This window comes from Rattus rattus, chromosome 1, assembly GCF_011064425.1.
Source record: "Rattus rattus isolate New Zealand chromosome 1, Rrattus_CSIRO_v1, whole genome shotgun sequence".
In the NCBI taxonomy this organism is placed as follows: Eukaryota; Metazoa; Chordata; class Mammalia; order Rodentia; family Muridae; genus Rattus; species Rattus rattus.
In genome coordinates, this window is record NC_046154.1 from 46236135 (window position 1) to 46252610 (window position 16476).

At 49.4% G+C, this 16476-nt stretch overlaps 1 protein-coding gene across 1 annotated transcript; it reads right to left on the reverse strand.

The window, feature by feature from the left end:
* Nucleotides 1-1063: 1063 nt before the first annotated feature.
* On the reverse strand, nt 1064-15288 carry Cc2d1b (coiled-coil and C2 domain containing 1B). Its single transcript, XM_032900645.1, has 25 exons — nt 15174-15288; nt 13589-13671; nt 11304-11448; nt 10324-10430; nt 9836-9997; nt 9321-9446; nt 9045-9204; nt 8730-8902; nt 8507-8582; nt 8295-8405; nt 8081-8211; nt 7649-7721; nt 7346-7470; nt 6826-6943; nt 6572-6744; nt 6117-6242; nt 5199-5257; nt 4997-5113; nt 4684-4757; nt 4516-4574; nt 4263-4314; nt 3239-3338; nt 3002-3092; nt 1895-2027; nt 1064-1700 (listed from the first exon to the last, which is right to left on the reverse strand). The coding sequence occupies exons 2-24, from the start codon at nt 13652-13654 to the stop codon at nt 1899-1901; spliced, it is 2553 nt and encodes an 850-aa protein (XP_032756536.1). The 5' UTR covers nt 13655-13671; nt 15174-15288; the 3' UTR covers nt 1064-1700; nt 1895-1898.
* Nucleotides 15289-16476: the final 1188 nt, after the last annotated feature.

A 16476-nucleotide genomic window follows, 5' to 3' on the forward strand; every position in this document is an offset into this window, starting at 1 on the left:
TTCAATTTAGCTCTGAGTCAGATCAAACTGTAAGGAAAATATAGTGGATCAGAAACTCTTGACTCCTCCCTGCCTGCTCTAGTTCCTTAGTGAAGGCAGAGACCCTTTCATTCCAAATTACTGCTGGACACGGGTGACTGTAATTGTTAAATCTCTTACATATGGAAGATTGAGAGTTCACATCCGCTAAGATTGGCCAGAGAGTTCTGAGACATCACTTGTATGCAGTTTCTGCCTTGTTAACCACCAGCAATTCTGATAAGCTCTTAAGTACAAGGAAGCATGGTCCAGCCGTGTCATCTCCTACAGTCACAGAAGTTCATCCCTGGGCAACAGTGTAGTGACCAGCAGCTGAATGCATTTACTTCACATGGAGCCTTCACAAATCATCTCGAGGAAGCCAGGCATGGTGACACATGCTCAAGGCCTGTAATCCCAACACTAGGAAACTGAAGCAGGTGGATAGCTATGAGTTAAAACCAGGCTAGGATATAGATTGAGACCCTGCCTTGTACAACCAAGAAAATAGAATAAAGGATCTGGAGGAATACTTTGTTGAGGTTAATGCTTTAAAATGGGAAAGATTTGGGATGCTGATTTTTAGAAAATCAAAAATAATGCATTTGTGAATATTAACCTTTGCAACCATCTCCCTTCATTTCTACCATTTACCTACCACAAGAGCTACAGAACTCGGACAGACATGACTAGCCATGTGATTGCTCAGTGAGTGCACAGGGGCAATGCATGTGTGGTATTGTTACTGCTTCAGCTCTGAAAGTGGCAGGGAAGCCAGGCGTGACTGCACATACCTTTAATCCCAGCACTCAGGAGACAGAGGTAGGTGATCTTGTAGTTTGAAGCCAGCATGGTCTACAGAGTTTCAGGATAGCCAGTGCTGTTACAAAGAGAAACCCGGTCTCAAAAAAAATAAAAAATAAAGTGACAGAGGGCAGCGCATTTGAAGGCTCTGACAGTTAAAACTATTCAGAGTGCAAAGTCCCTACAGTGAATCAATCAGACCTAGTTTTAAAATAAAAATGGCTACATAAAACCGATAGTTTTTCTTTTTTTTTTCTCCTTAATTAATAGTCTTTCATCTTAGATACATGAACCAAACCAAAGAGAACCTTCCCCTTACTTCCCACCAATAGTACCAAAGTAACTTTCCTGTTCCCGAGTCCTCTGGGAATCAGAAAGGCTAGTGCAGCAGCTGTCAGGAACAAAGGCACAGGCAGAGGGGCAAACAGTTGAGCGGGACAGTCTGCCACTGGCCAGCTGGAGTCACGGAATCCTGTCTCTCCCTTAAGCAGGGGATGTTCCGATCACGCTCAAGTTCTCCCATCCCTTACAGTTACATCTTTGAAAGGCACATCCAGAAATGGTGCAAGGGGTTGTGGGGGGCTGGGTTAAGCTGTACATAATTACTATGCAGAGGTTACGGGGCAATAGGACTCTATGGCACAGAGCAATGGGGGTATCCTTGTCTTCACCCACATTCTGGAGAGTGGGGTGGGAGGCTACGAGAAGCTCCTAAGATGTGGCCAGTTTCCATGAAGGCCCAGGAGAAGCAGCACGAGGAGTGCCCGAGCCACGGTTAGTTCAACAGTCTTTGGTGCTTTGTGTAGCAGCATCTCCATGTACAAAGGCTCTTGCAGCCAGCAAAGCCGGGTCAGTGAGCTCGTACCAGTGATGTCCACCTCACAAGGCAAAAGCACAAAGGAAACCAGGTTTTTTAAAAAATTTTTGACAACAGTTAACCTTGAAAAGCTCCCTTCCTGCTCCAAGTCTACTGAGGAACTTTAGGAACGACCCACAGCACTTCCTTCAAACAGGAGAAAAATGCTTTCACCCAAGAAATTTGTGAAACAGAAGTTTTAGCAGGGCAACCTACCTCTTCACAGGCCCCTAGGCTCCAGGACCAGCCAGTTCTCAGTGACCATCTGCACGTCCTGGCTGCTCAAAGGCTCCCGCAGCCTCACCTTCACTTCCAGCTTCCCCCCAGTGGGCTTTCTTCCATCCAGAACCTGTGACAGCCGCAGACAGACAAGACAGACAGACAATAAATGAGAGGATAGACTGGGGCAGGTAGGTTCTCAGAGCAGCTCCTGGGTGTCAGCCTCAGTATAGCCGGGCTTCTTCCTGCAGTATGGAAGTGGCGACTGCTTACTCTCAGTATGTCTTATGACCTAGACATCTGGGTAAGAGTCAGTGCTCTGGCTGCAGATGAGACACCCAATACCCTATCCTGGTTTTCCCTTGATCGTAACTCCTAGAATTAACACTGGCCTCAGGGGGCATCCTGAGGCCACACACCCACACATGGCCCACAGGGAAAGTGGATGGGTAGCAATCACAAGTAGAACCCAGGCCATGCCCTCCTCTAGAGCAGATAAGGAACTAGATGAACACAGCATACTACAGAAGCTTGCGATTGACCACCCCCAAGGCATTTCAGAATAGGCCACACTTTCAGACAACTCCACGAGGGAGAGACAAGCTCTAGCTTTCAAAAGTATTGTAAAGGTCTATCTGGACCTGGCTCTGCCAAGGACAAAGTATATGAATTAGCAAGTTCCTTCTGCTCTGGCTTGTTCTCCCTTTGTCAGAAGCAGGTTCTTAAAGCTCCCCATCTTCTATAGCCCTGTGAGACCACGGAAGCTTAAGGAGCTGCCTGCCCAGTTTCAGTTACAATCATGACTGTCACTGATCTAGAAACACTATCTCCATTTCCTGTGTGGAGCATGTCTTCTGCCACTGACCCAAGCACAACACAGCCCTAGAACAGAAATCTATACCGTGTTTAGCAGTGGTCAGAATCCTCAAGGGTCTTCTCCCAACCTCAACTCCAACTTCGCCACACCTGGCTGACTGGAAGGAGCTCAGACTTTCTTCACTCCTTGCGTCTATTACACGGGGATACCACCCATCTTCAAAGCACACTAACAGACACTTTTAAAATGTGCATAGAACCCTCAATAGAGTTCATCTTGGGCCCTACCTCCATGATCTCTCTGATCTCACATTCTTTCTCCAGCCTTTCCAGTTTCAGGTGTGCTGTGCCAACCAGCTTGTCGCTTCTAAAAAAGGATCTGGGAAGGCAAGAAGCAGAGGATTAGACTGGGCAGAGAGGGCAGGAATGAACTGGCTGAGTTCAATGCAAGCAAGCAATGGTGTGGAGAACAACAGGAACAGATCTGCCCTTTCTTCCCTCCAACCTTGCCAATGGGACCCTTACCCTTTGTGGAAGATCTCAAATTTGATTCCTTTGCTCTGGATCACCCTCCTAAAGCCTCGGTGATTTCGATTGATGTTTAGTTTGAAAACTTGTTCAAATTCTGCAAGGAGGAGAGCAGGCAAGGATAAGTTGGAATTTGTGGGGAAGTAGAAATGGAAGCCCAGGGCAGGCTTTTCTTCTCTGGAGCTCACTGCCTTCAATTCAGACTGTCAGTCACCAAAGAAAGGCAGAGCATGTAGGTTCTGGCCTTGTAAACAGTTTGGTGTCCTGAGACACAGATTCTATCAGAAAGGACTTGGAATCTGGAGTGTGAATTCTTGGATTTAAATGTGTTCCTCCCCCTATCCCCCAACACACACACATTTAAGATAGGGTCTCACTACATAGCCCTGGCTGGCCTACAGCTCACTATATTGACCACACTGGCATTAAGCTTGCTGGGATCCTCTTTCCTATGCCTTAAAAATGGTGGGATTATAACACCCAGACTTCACGTCTGTTTTTAACACTTCTTTGCTGTGAACCCCCAGGCAAATTCCTTTACTCAACTAATCTCAAGCCTCAGGATTCATAATTGCTTTTCTACGGTCTTCATTTTTTTTCCAAGTGTGGTGGCACACACCTTTAATCCTAGCACTCAGGAAACAGACACATAAGGAGCTCTGAGTTCCATCCCCGGCATACCTAAGAGCTACAGAAGACCCTGTTTCAAAACACTTTACAATGACCCTTACACTGTTTTGAATCATGTATGCGCAGGCACATGTGTGTGCAGGTGCCCATGAAAGCCAGAGGAACGGGATCCTGCTGGAGCTAGTTACTGGTGCGTGTGTATCCCTAAAGCAAATCCTCTGCAAAAGCAGTATGCTGTTCACCGAGCCCTCTCCAGACAACTACTAATTAACGACAACCTGCCTTTATTTTTGAGTTGAGTGAACCAAATAAAACAGTAAGTTTTAAACTCTAGAAACTGGGCTGTCTACATGGAAAGTGAGGGCAGGAAAGGACCTTATACCCGACTCACCTGGCGAGTTTGTATTTTTTACCACAGCTGTTTTGCTTTTTTGAGCCTGGTCCTATAGCAGAAAGAAGAGAGAAGTTGAGAGAGCTCAAAAATCATGTATTTTTGCACAGCGCTGAGTCAGACGTGAGGAAAGCAACCCAAGCAGGAAATGAGCAGAAGGTCTTCAACCCCTCCCTATGGCAATGCCTATCCACGATGGAGTCAACTTAGGCAGTGCTGTGGTCAGAGAATCCCAACCACAGCAAAGCCTCACCGAGTTAGGGTAGTGAAACTCAAACCGTACGAAAGCGTCCAAATCATCCGGAGTCACTCCTATAAGGGAAAAAAGGGAGTCAGGCCAGAAAGCACAGCCAGAGTTTGGTGCCGGGGTGCAGTGAAGTACATGGGCACGGACATCCTTCAGTAAGGTGGCCTGGGTTACCTGGTGGGGCTGGGAGGTTCATTCCCCGGACGATGATCAGATGCATTTCTGTGCTGTTGAGTTCTGAGAAGATCCTAGAAACAGAATGAAGAGAATGCAGAGGACAAGACAAGATAAGGGCCAGCACAATGCTGTAGGGTGGAGCTGCAACCCCGAGCTGCCCTCCGAAGGCAGCACAGCCATTTCCCCCACTCCAACACCCATGACACTGGGACGTCTCAATAAAGACTGAAGAGTCTCCAGGCTCTGCTCCAAAACTGTTGCCCTCCCTATCTATCCCTGCACAGGGCCAGTTTCCCTTAGGCATTGGCACCTCACAGTCTGGAACGTCTTCAATTCAAAGTGATGACTGGGAGGGTCCAGGCCCTGGGCTTGGGCCAGCTGCAGGATCTCAAGCTGTTTCTTTCGGTCCTCAGCAAGCTTCTCAAACCTGCCGAGGATGGACAACCAAGTCAGCATGGTAGGGTGTGTTGTCGATCCCTACCCAACAAGCCTAGCACAGCCCTGGCACTTACCGTGTAGTCTCAGCCACATTACCCTGGTGCATGAACTGCTTGGAGAATAGCAGGCACTTCTAGAAACAGAAGCCCAGAGTGACTGCACAGCCAGCGCAGGGCTTACCAAGGATAGCATTCAAGGCCTGACCTCTCAAAGCTCCAGAGAAGTCCTCTTTAGTCCTCCCCTGGGGCACACTTCCTAAAGCTCAACACACTTTCCTGCTTATGTGCGTCTGCCAGTCTGAGAAGGGTCTCAGCTGCATGGCCCAGGTAGACCCAGGACTAATGGCAACTCTCCTGCCTGCCCCCCAAAATGCTGGCACTGCAGGCGTGTATCACCTACCATGCTTGGCTACCTACACTTTGCTGCTTTTCTTGAGGATAGCCATTTCCCAAAAATTCACTTAGCAAGCTCCTTCCATAAAAACAGTTCTAGAACATCATGGAACAGAGCAAGCCCCCATCTCAAAGATCATCACTGCCAAAGAAAACAAATTCAAGCATATACCTTACAATACTGTCTTCTCAGAACGGCAGCACATCAGATCAGCTCCCTCCCGCAAAATCCATTCCCTGTAACTGTTTGAATTTCATAACCGCATAAAAATGGGGGCGGAGAGATGGCTCACTGGTGCTTTTGTGAAGGACCTGCATTTGGTTCCCAGCACCCATGTGGTGTCTCACGAGCACCTGTAACTTCAGTTTCAAGGAATCCAATTTCTTTTCTGACCGTCATGGGCACAAGGCACACATATGATATATATATACACACACATGTAGGCAAAGCATACATGTGAAAAACACCCTGAACTCAAAAGGGACAGCAGCTCATTTGGTAAATGAGGAAAGTAGCTTGTCCAGGGCCATATATTACACCAGTGAGAAGAGTGAGACTCTGAGCCCAGAACACAGAAGGCAGAGACACGGGCTACTGACCTCGTGCTGCTCCAGGAGTATTTTCTGTAGCTGGGCATACACCTCCTCAGCCTTCTGGGAGAGTCGAAGATCCTCATGGTGAATGAGGATGAAGTCACCCTCTTCATCTGTCAAGGGTGAAGGTACCTGCCCAGATCATAAGGCCCCTCGGGCCCCAAGAGTCAGTTTATACCTTTGCTGGGGCCAACAAACACTGGAATTCATGCTATACCTTTTTATAGCACTGCTTCTACTGGAGTGACCCTGCCGTGTTACCTGTGACCATCAGTAACGCATTCCTTTCTCCTTGTCTCCCTAATGGTCTATCTCAGGGTCACAAGAGGGAGACAAGCAAAAGACTCCTTTCCTACTGCCACCATTCTATACAGGTCTTACCCTCACCCAAAAGCCACTCCAGTTCGTCCCCATCAACCAGCCACCACCTCTGTGCTCGAGGCAGCCTAGGTTGAACTCACCTTAGAGAGGTCAATCGGTTGACCAGCTCGGGCCTGGATGATCTGAGCCTCAAGACTTTTAGCTACTCGTAAGTGGGATTTGGCCTGCTCCAGATCCTGCCTGCGCTTGGCTTGCAGAGCTGCTCGCTGGTACTGCAGTTTCCGAGCCTCCAGCAGTGTCACCTGCTCCCGAACTAAACCAAGAGGGCCAATGGTTGAGGTCATGCCTACCTCACTGGGCTGCCACTCCTCTGTCTTATTTGTCCCCAAATTACCAGATGGACTCAGTGACTCCTTCGAACTTGAGGCCTTGGGCTCATTCAGAAGATGGGATGAAGGGACCAGAGGCTGTGCTGGCTTCTTGGCCAATGGGGCCTGTGCTGGGGTGTCCCTCTGCAGGTGGCATCCAGTTATCCAGTTAGGAGGCTATCAAATTGTTACCACTCCCCATGCCTACACTTGGGCTACCTCCTTAATATTGCACCCTTCACTGTATGACCTTAGTGGAGTAGCTTCCCCTCCAGAGCCCTACAACCCAAAGACAGAACCATTCAATGCCTCCCAGCCCAGCTTCCTCAGCAGGAGCACCAGTCAGAAAGAATGGTGGAGTTTTAGGGGGCTAGAAATACCCAGGTCTGAAGTCAGGTTCTGCCTCTGGAATTTTTTTCTCTAAAATGGAGGAAAGGATCTCTATTTTATGAGGTTAATACACAACAGGGTCTGGTTTACTCCTCATCTGTTCCCCCACCCCAGCCCCTACAACCAAGCCCTGGAGTCCTGGGCCCATAGCCAAACCTCCTCATCTTCATCTACCAGGGCTGTGTCTTCTGAGGCCAGTTTTTTGGCAGCTGCCAAAGTTGCTGTCACTGAATCCTCCTCAGTATCTTTTCTGGGCTCCAGGCCAGGGATGGGAGGAAATCCTGAGAGACAGAATGGAGAAGGGGCAAAGTGGTAGCATTAAAGACACATGAGCCTGCTGTGGGTCTTGCTGGCTCTAGGATAGGTAACTCTCACAAGGTGGAGGCACACACATGAGAAACGTCTTTCTCCATTCTTGCTCAGAAACCTCATAAAGTCAACAGCTCAAGCTTCACCCACCTGGAGGAACAGGTAACTCAGCAAAGTCAACTTTCCGTCCTGCTTGATGAGCTCGAATAGCATCCTGATATTGCTACATGGGAAGGAAGGGATTTTTAGCAGACTACAGTCTGCAGGTTCTGTGTCCTCAGTGCAGAGAGGCAGAGAGAGGGGACAGAGGAGGACTGCAGCCCTAGAAGAAAAGGAGTCCCAGGGGGCTGGGGATTTAGCTCAGCGGTAGAGCGCTTACCTAGGAAGCGCAAGGCCCTGGGTTGGTCCCCAGCTCCGAAAAAAAAAAAAAAAAAAAAAAAAAAAAAAAAAAGGAGTCCCAAAGCAGCAAGAAGTCCATAAACAGACAAGGACTTAGAGACCAGAGCTGGTAGGGAAAGCAGACAGGCAGGGTGAAGCAAGGGTGAGCTAACATAGGATGGGGCTACACAGCAGTGGGCTTACCTTGGCAATGCGGTCATGCATCCTGGCTTTGCGCTCATCCCCACTGGCCCTGGCCTGGATGCCTGCCTCACGATACCTGTTCAGCCTTTGTTGTAAAGCATCCAGCACTGTCTTTGGCTCTGCAGGAGCCGCTATGAAGGTGATAAGGAGAGCCTATCAGCTCATCTTACACCTTCCTAGGCCCCAACTCCACTCTCCCATTGTCAAGTCCTACCTGGGGTGGCTGGGAGGTCAGAGGACATCACTGGCTGCATTTGCTCCACTGCTGGGGACAGGACTTGGGTTGCTGCAGAGGCCTCAGAAGCCTGGGGGAGGGCCTTCAGATCTGGGAATCCAAATAGCAGGGTAGGCAGATACCTGCCAACTCCATACCTCAGAATCCTCCCTAATCCCAGCCTAGGGAGACACCCTCATTATTTGACTGACCCTCAGGTGCTGGGGGCATGCCACTCAGATCCACAGGCTGCCCCTTCTCCAGGGCCTCTAGGACAGTACCAAATCTCTGAAGAAGAAAAGTTACAGGCATAAGCCAAGGAGCTCCAAGAGCGTGGCCTCAAACAACTCCATGAGTGCACTCCCAGCCAGGTACTGTTTGGCCTCCTCTCTGGGCCTCTGTTCCCCATCTACTAAGTGGAAGCAGGATGCATACCTTCCCAATCCTCATGAGCTCCCGAGCACGGTCTAGATCTCCGGCCCGCTTGGCACTGAGAGCAGCTGCTTTGTACTCTCTTTGTCGGGCTAACAGCAGGGCCTGTGGGTCTGGGTCTGAATCGGGCAAGGCAGCAACGGCAGGGAGGCTGGACTCAGGTTGGGAACGGTCACCTACATGAAACAAGAGGCTGGACAGTCAAAGGAGCAAGTGCGAAGCCCAGTCTTGCTGGTCTAGGAATCCTTGGAGCAGTGACAGGCAGGCAGGCAGGGTGGGCAGGCTGTGGGAACCAGAAACAGTCTTGTCTTCATATACCTGGGTCCACGGCACAGGAGCCTGGAGAGTCTATCTCAGAGCTCTTGCTGGGTCTTTCCTGGTGGGCTGGGGGCCTTTTGCCCAAGGCCACTGGGGGTGGAATCTCGTCCTCACAGATCTTGCCGCCTTTCCTCACAGTGGCAAGCTGGGACTCCAGAGTCTAAGGGAAGGGATTAGACTTGAACCCAGGAAGCCACCTGGGCCTGGGCCTTGCTGGAAGACAGGCCAGCGATGACAGTGTTTATCATGCCAGTGCCGCCTGACCCACAGTCTCACCTTCAGGCCTCGCTCACAGCGCCGGGCTTTGGCAGCCTCACCAGCCTCCTTGGCACTGGCCGCAGCCTCCCGGTAGTTCTGGATCCGTTCCTCCAGCAAAGCCTGCAGCCCCCGAGGCCCTCCAGCCTGCAGATACTTCAGCTCAGGGCTGGGCCACTCCACAGCCAGCTAGGCCCTTGCCATTCTCTCTCTGTGAGGAAGCTACCCCAGAAGATGGATCTCTGGGACTCCAGGAGAAAGAAGTGCCTAAGCCCCCTGAGTATGAGGCAGAGACCCACAAGAGAAGCCAGACATTATGTCAGGCAAACAGAGGCCCCCAAAAATGGTTCCAGGAGTGGCCTCAAACAGGAAGGCCTTTGAAGTCAGCCAGCTATGAAAGTCTCTCATGCTGTTTTCTATGTGGGGAACTGCTAGAGTTATTTGGCAACCCTGCTGTATAAGACATGCTACATGCATACTGTACATGTACACACAGGAGCATCAAAGGTCCAATGGGGCCCTCCTGCAAAACCTACCTGAGCCACTGCTGCAGGTAAGGCCTGCTGGAAGGCTGCTGGTGCTACAGGTTGTTCAGTGTTGTCCCTTGTCTTCTCCTCAGACAGGTCTGGGCTTGTTGCCTCACTGCCATCCACCAGCCCAGTTTCTTCATCCACACCCAGGACTTCCTGCAGCTCTGTCTGGGGAAATAGTCCAAGAACTCTGGGTGCCTCACGGCCACATCATGACTAGAAAAAAGTTAAGGTTTCTCTTCCCATGCAATACTTCTCAATGCCAAATCCTCTTCACTAACAGTTCGTTAATCTAATCAAGGAAGATCTTGAAAAAGTAAATGAAAACTTGAGAATTCAAATTTGAGAATTCCAAACTGTAGAGTCCAGACCCAAAATCAAATGAGACCAATCTCTCACTGTAAGGTCATGAGGACAAGGCCTGAGAAGGGACAAGGACAAGCCCCAGTCTCCCTCAATAGCTCTCACCTTGGACACCAGCCTGGCAAACATACCAGAAGGTCTGCATCGTCCTCCAGCCCTTCCTCTTCCTCGCCCTCCTCCTCCACATCTCGCATACAGTCTGCTGCCAACTTCTCAATGTGGGCCATGGGCAGTGGGGCTGAGGAAAGAGAGTCACAGATGATCATGGCGACTCATGGCCCGATTAATAAACAGACGATCTTTAATTCACTATATTGGTTACTACACCAAGCAGAAATCCCCCTTCCCTTCCACAGCAAAGTACAACTCAGAAAGGTTCTCCCCTTTCATGACCCAGCTCAAAAGACCCCTGCAATGGTTCCTGCTTCCCGGGTTCTCCAACAAGTAACAGGCTGCTCTTTTCCCTGCATTTCTGTCTGTAGGGAAATGTACTATACACTGTATACACTGTCCCACTATGCCTTTCACATTTGTAAATGGTTCTACCATCCACTCCAGTGTCACAATACTGTAAGATGGTAACATTATCCACATTCTCTATTCTGAATAAACCAATTCCCCAAATTCACAATCTCAGTAAGTGACAGTATCCAAACCCAGGCTTATCTAACCCCAAAGCAGGGCTAGAGTAGCGAGCCCCTTCCCAGTTGTTTCCGACTCCAGACATACAGGTTGCCTCTAAGGGTTCCTGCTAAGAGAACCTTAGACCTCTTATTCTGTTACCTAACCTTCCATCCTCTTCCAGGCTATGAAGAGAGATTTCACTTCTCATTTGATACCATCTCTATTTACTGTGCACACAATTATGTCAGCTCTGTTTGAGTCCCTACTGTATAATATGAGGTTCCACCTATGTAGGACTAAGGCTAGTGATCTTAGGCTAACAATCAGATTTGTCCTCAAAGGGGAAGGAGCTCCAAATACAGGTACATAGCTGAATTCCTGAAGGAATGTAATTATCAAAAGGACTAGGGGAGCTGGCTGACTCCTTCAGGCTGTCAGGTAAGGACCCTCTGCTCATAGGCCCGTACCAGCCCGACAGTGAACTCACCCCGCCCCTTGGGTGCTGGCTTCCTGCTTGTGCTCCCTGTTTCCCCAGTGAGTGCCAATAACTCAGCCTCCAGGTCTCCATCATCTTCCGTCTCATCCATCCCCAGGAGCATGTCCTCAGGGTTGAACTCCACAAAAAGCCCCAGCTAAGAACATAGAAAGGGTTTTTTAAAAAAGATTTCATTATTTTGTGTAAGAATGTTTTGCCTGCATGTATGAAGGCAAAACATTCCCATTTGTGTGAAGGCAGATCCCCTGAAATTGAAGTTATGGGTTGTTTTTAAACTTCTACATGGGTACTGGAAACCACACCCAAATGCTCTTAACAATAAAGCTGTTTTTCCAGCACCCAGAGAAGGATTCTCCAGAATCGTATCATGGGGTTGGAGAGATGGTTCAGTGGCTGAGTGCTTCCTCCTCTTTCAGGACTCAAGTTCAGTTCCTAGTACCACAGTGCATGTCTCATAACTACCTGTATCTCAAGCTCCAGGGCAGCCAATGATCCGACCCATGCATGTGACATACATTCACACAAACTAAATAACTGTTTTTAAATTACATAACAAACCAGAACTTGAGAGGTTAAGGCAGGAGAACCACCCCAAGTTTAAAGCCAATCTAGTCTACATAGTGAGACCATCTCACTAAACAAACAACAACAAAAATCACATGATGACCCACATGCTTGCAGTTCCAGCACATGGTGGGGGAAGCAGCATAATCAGGGGTTCAAGGATAACCTAGGCTGTGTATGAGACCCTGTCTTTAAAAAAATATTCTGGGGCTGGAGAGATGGCTCAGTGGTTAAGAACATTGTCTGCTCTTCAAAGAGGTCCTGAGTTCAATTCCCAGCACCCACATGGTGGCTCACAACCATCTGTAATGAGATCTGATGCCCTCTTCTGGTGTGTCTGAGGACAGCTACAGTGTACTCACATAAAGTAAAATAAATAAATCTTTAAAAAAAAATCACATAATGAAATTATGTGTAGTGGCACATGCTTATGATCCTAGCACTGGGGAGACAAGGCAGAAAGACTCCAGGTTCAAGACCTGCCTGGGAAACATAAAAGTTCAAAGTCAGCCTAGGCAACTTCTGAGAACTTGTGTCAAAATAAAAAACAGAACAGAGCTGGAAATTCAGCTCAGTGGAAGAGCAGTTGCCGGGCAAAGTAAGCCCTGGTTCCAGCCCTACTCACCCCAAAGCCCACTGTGCAGAGAAGGAAACAGATCCAAACTAGGGAGAGTTCTTTAAAGAAACCAGTAAGACTACAGTGTCACTATCATAACTAACAAGACAGCAGCAGCTGGGCACGACACTTCACATTATCCAGGATTACATTAGTTAACTCTCACCATCTTCAAAGATTCTACCATATACACACCTAATCTTTGTGGGGGAAGAAGGAGTAATTTGAGAAGTGCTTTCATTGTATAACCTAAGCTGGCCTTGAACTCGCAATCCTCCTGCTTGTGCCTCCTTAGTGCTGGGATTAGGTACCACATTTAATTTTTAAAATGATTTATCTTTATTTTATGTGCATGGTGTTTTGTCTGCAAGTATGTCTGTGTGAGGGTGTTAGATTCCCCTGCACCTGTATTTACAGATGGTTGTAAGCTACCATATGGGTTCTCTGGAAGAGCAGCCAGTGCTCTTAACCGCTAAGCCATCTCTCCAGTCCCCCAGATTTATTTATTGTAGTAAACATAGCATGAAATCTGCCATCCTATGTTCAAGTGTGCAGCTAAGGAACATTATACATTCCCATTGTTTTGCAACCATCACTCCAATCCACTCACAGAATTCATGTGCAAACCCGACTGTGCCTGGGAAGCACTAGCCCATCTTCCCCTTTTTCTACTTTATTTTCTATGTCTATTAGTCAACATAACAGTCATCTGTATGGGCAGACGTAGGTACTACTTTACCCTGGTGTTCAGTCACAGCTGTAACCTCCTGAGTGACAGACAAACTAGAGTAATTAAAGTACAGTTTTCATGGCATCCATGCCCTTTTTCCCAACCCAACCTTAACTGATTTTTTTATTTGTTCTGGTTTGTTTTTAAGGGTTTTTTTTTAAATGTGTATGATGGTTTTGCCCATATGTATGTATGTATACCATGTGGCTATGGTGCCAATGGAGGCTGAAAGAGGGTGTTGGATCCCCTAGAACTCGAGTTGCAGTGGCAGCAAACACTCTTAACCACTGAGCCATTTCTTTAGCCACAAAAGTCTAGAGATCCCTACTCCACGTGACCAAGGGGTGAAGGAGGCCATGTTCATACCTGCTTGGCAGTTTCCGCACCCTGGCCACTGGTCTTAGGGCCCTTCCGAGGTCTTGGCCCTGGCATCTTGGCAGGCTAGATACCTATCAGGTGTAAAGTTGAAGAGACTCAGACCGGAGTAGATGATGAAAGGGAACCCGTGGTTAGGGGGTTTATTCCCGTGGGAGAGGAGAGGCGGTGGATGGGAGGCAGCGGACCACTGTCAACAGAGGGATATGGGGGCGGGGGTGTACAATTTCTGAAGTGACTGGTACCCATGGAAGGCAGATTTATGGAAGCATACAATGGTTTGGAAAGGCTTTTAAAAGCAGTGCCGTTTGTCCTGCAAATAATGTGTCTATTTACATTTAAGTTAAAAATTCAGTTCCTCGGGCTGGAGAGATGGCTCAGTGGTTAAGAGCACCGACTGCTCTTCCTGAGGTCCTGAGTTCAAATCCCAGCAACCACATGGTGGCTCACAACCATCTGTAATGTGATCTGATGCCCTCTTCTGGTGTGTCTGAAGACAGCTACAGTGTACTCATATACAATAAATAAAATCTTAAAAAAAAAAAAAAAATTCAGTTCCTCAGTCATACCAGGTAAGTTTCAAGTACTGTAGCTAAACTCACTAAAGGGCACCACTAGGCAGCACGGACATAGGTCGCTTTCATCATCAGTTTCCTTGGACACTCTACACCTGATTCAGCATTCAGACCCTCTGAAAGATGTAACAAGTGGTCAACCGGTAGTGTAGCACAGCCTGCCCAGCACCGGAAGGAACTCATTTGCTTCTACCTCAGGCTTCAAGGAAACAGACCCATGGGCAGACAACCACCACAGAGTAGCTGCAAAGACCGTGGATGTGAGAGGTTGCCCCTTATCGAGGACCTAGAAAAGGCATCTAAGGAAGGATGAAGTCTGTGCTGAGTCATGAAATTTGGGCACTGGGGACGAGCAGAATTCCAAGCAAATTAATCGAACTGATACCAGTTCTGAGGTGAGAAATGGCTTGGCCTATACAAGGGAAAAACGCCCGGCATCACTGAGGCATAAACCAAACTGCAAGGCTAGAAATGAGGGCATGAACCAGGGGAGAAAGAGAAACACCTTTAAGGCTTTAAAGGTACTTGGGCGTTACCCTGACAGCAGTGTGAAGCATGATGGGTTGCTGCAGAAGGTGCACAGGGAAGTGGGAGATCATATACGGCGGGAAACCACAGCCCTGAGCATCTTGCAAATCTATGGAGGAGCGTGAGGTGGCGTGGGGATTAAGAAGCAGACACGATCCCGCGTCTGGAGCTGGGACCAACAAGGCTGCAAGGTTTCCTGGTGTGAACGCACAGGCGTCTGCCACTCCAAGTGTCAGATTTCGACAGCAGTCAACAGCGAAGCGTCAGCCGGGATGGGGTGCGGGAGTGAAGGCGCTCAGGAGAATGAGATACTCCGCTGCCGCAGGCCGGTCGGGGCTCAGGAGAGGCGACGCCGGGCTCCCCACACCCGCGCCTCCTCCCGCTGCCAGGCTCGGCCCGGCCCGACCCAAGCCGCCTCTATCTCCCTGGCCGCCCCCAGACTCCACACGCCGGGAAGCGGGCACGTGGCATACCTCGCGGCGGACCCGAACCAAAACCGGGCCTTCTCGAGCCCGGAACCGCCTAGCTTCCCGCGGCCCCCGGGCGGCGGCGGAGACAGCCACAGGAAGCACCCGCCCAGGAGGCGGCGGCTCTCGCCCGGCACGTGACACCACAGCCAGCTGCCTGCAGTGCGCATGTGCGCGGGGAAGCGGGCGGGGCGCGCCCACAGGTGACGCCTTGGGTGGGGCTGGCTGTGCGCAGACACTTCCAGCAGGTAACGCGATACTGGCTGACGGCGGCGTTGTGAGGTTTGGCGTCTTGTGCCCTTCACACACGGTAGGCGTTCCTCACCCTGGCGTAGTTTCTTCGAGAGGCCTCCTTCCTAGTTCTCTTCGCTTGCCGCGAGGCTTCCGCGTCCTAATGGGTACCACAAGGTAGCCGGGCCGAGTCCCTGTGTGGAGATCCTGGAGGATGCGGCTTCCTCGCTGCCCATTCTGTGCATCCTAGGCTCGGAAAATTAGCTCTCCGGGAAATAGAGCTCTTTTCTAGTCAGAGGCAGAACAAAGCTTGAGTTTAGAGGAACCAAAGCCCTCGATAAACTGAGACAAGAGCATCGCTGCAGGCTGAAGGGCCGCCTCTACCTCAAGGAACCCTGTTATATCGGGATTGATGGAACTGATCCGCAGGTGGACCGAACCCCAAGATTCCCCACGTCACATGCACAATCTCACTTCATGGAGAGACTGCAGGCTTCGGTTCTAATTGAAAGAAGAGTTGTGCAACCCCCATGGTGGTGCATGCGTTACATCAGAGCGCTCGGGAGGCAGAGGCAGCCTGGTCTGGTTCTAGGCTACATAGTGACAACTCGGTCTCGTAAACAAACTGCCTCAGTAAGGTAACTCCCAATTGTCCTCCTCTGACCCTACACAGATGCAGGCCTGACTGCACTCTGACATTCAAATCAACCCACACCAATAATACACAGTAGACATTGATTCCTATAGGTTTGGGGTTTTTCATTTGTTTGTCTTTTGTTTTGTTTTTTCAAGACAGGGTTTCTCTGTAACAGTCCTGGCTGTTGTAGAATTTGCTTTGTAGACCAGGCTGGCCTTGAACTCACTGAGACATACCTGCCTCTACTTCCTGAGTATAAAATCCACTCCTGGGATTAAAGGAGTGCACCACCACCACCACCTGTCTGGTTTGTTTGAAACAGTCTCATGTGCTCAAACCTGACCTCACATTTGATTTGTAATGAACGATGACATGGAACTTGTAGTCCTGCCTGCATCTGCACAGCGCAGGCATCACACCCATGGGCCTGCTGAGCTGCTA

Bases quoted from the DNA above. Each gene is read 5' to 3' on its own strand.
- Cc2d1b (XM_032900645.1), bottom strand. From the start codon at position 13,654: ATGCCAGGGCCAAGACCTCGGAAGGGCCCTAAGACCAGTGGCCAGGGT. The intron at 11,449-13,588 runs GTATGAACATGG...CTATGTTCTTAG, and splicing joins GTGCGGAAACTGCCAAGCAG to CTGGGGCTTTTTGTGGAGTT. The intron at 8,406-8,506 runs GTCAGTCAAATA...TTGGATTCCCAG, and splicing joins CATGCCCCCAGCACCTGAGG to ATCTGAAGGCCCTCCCCCAG.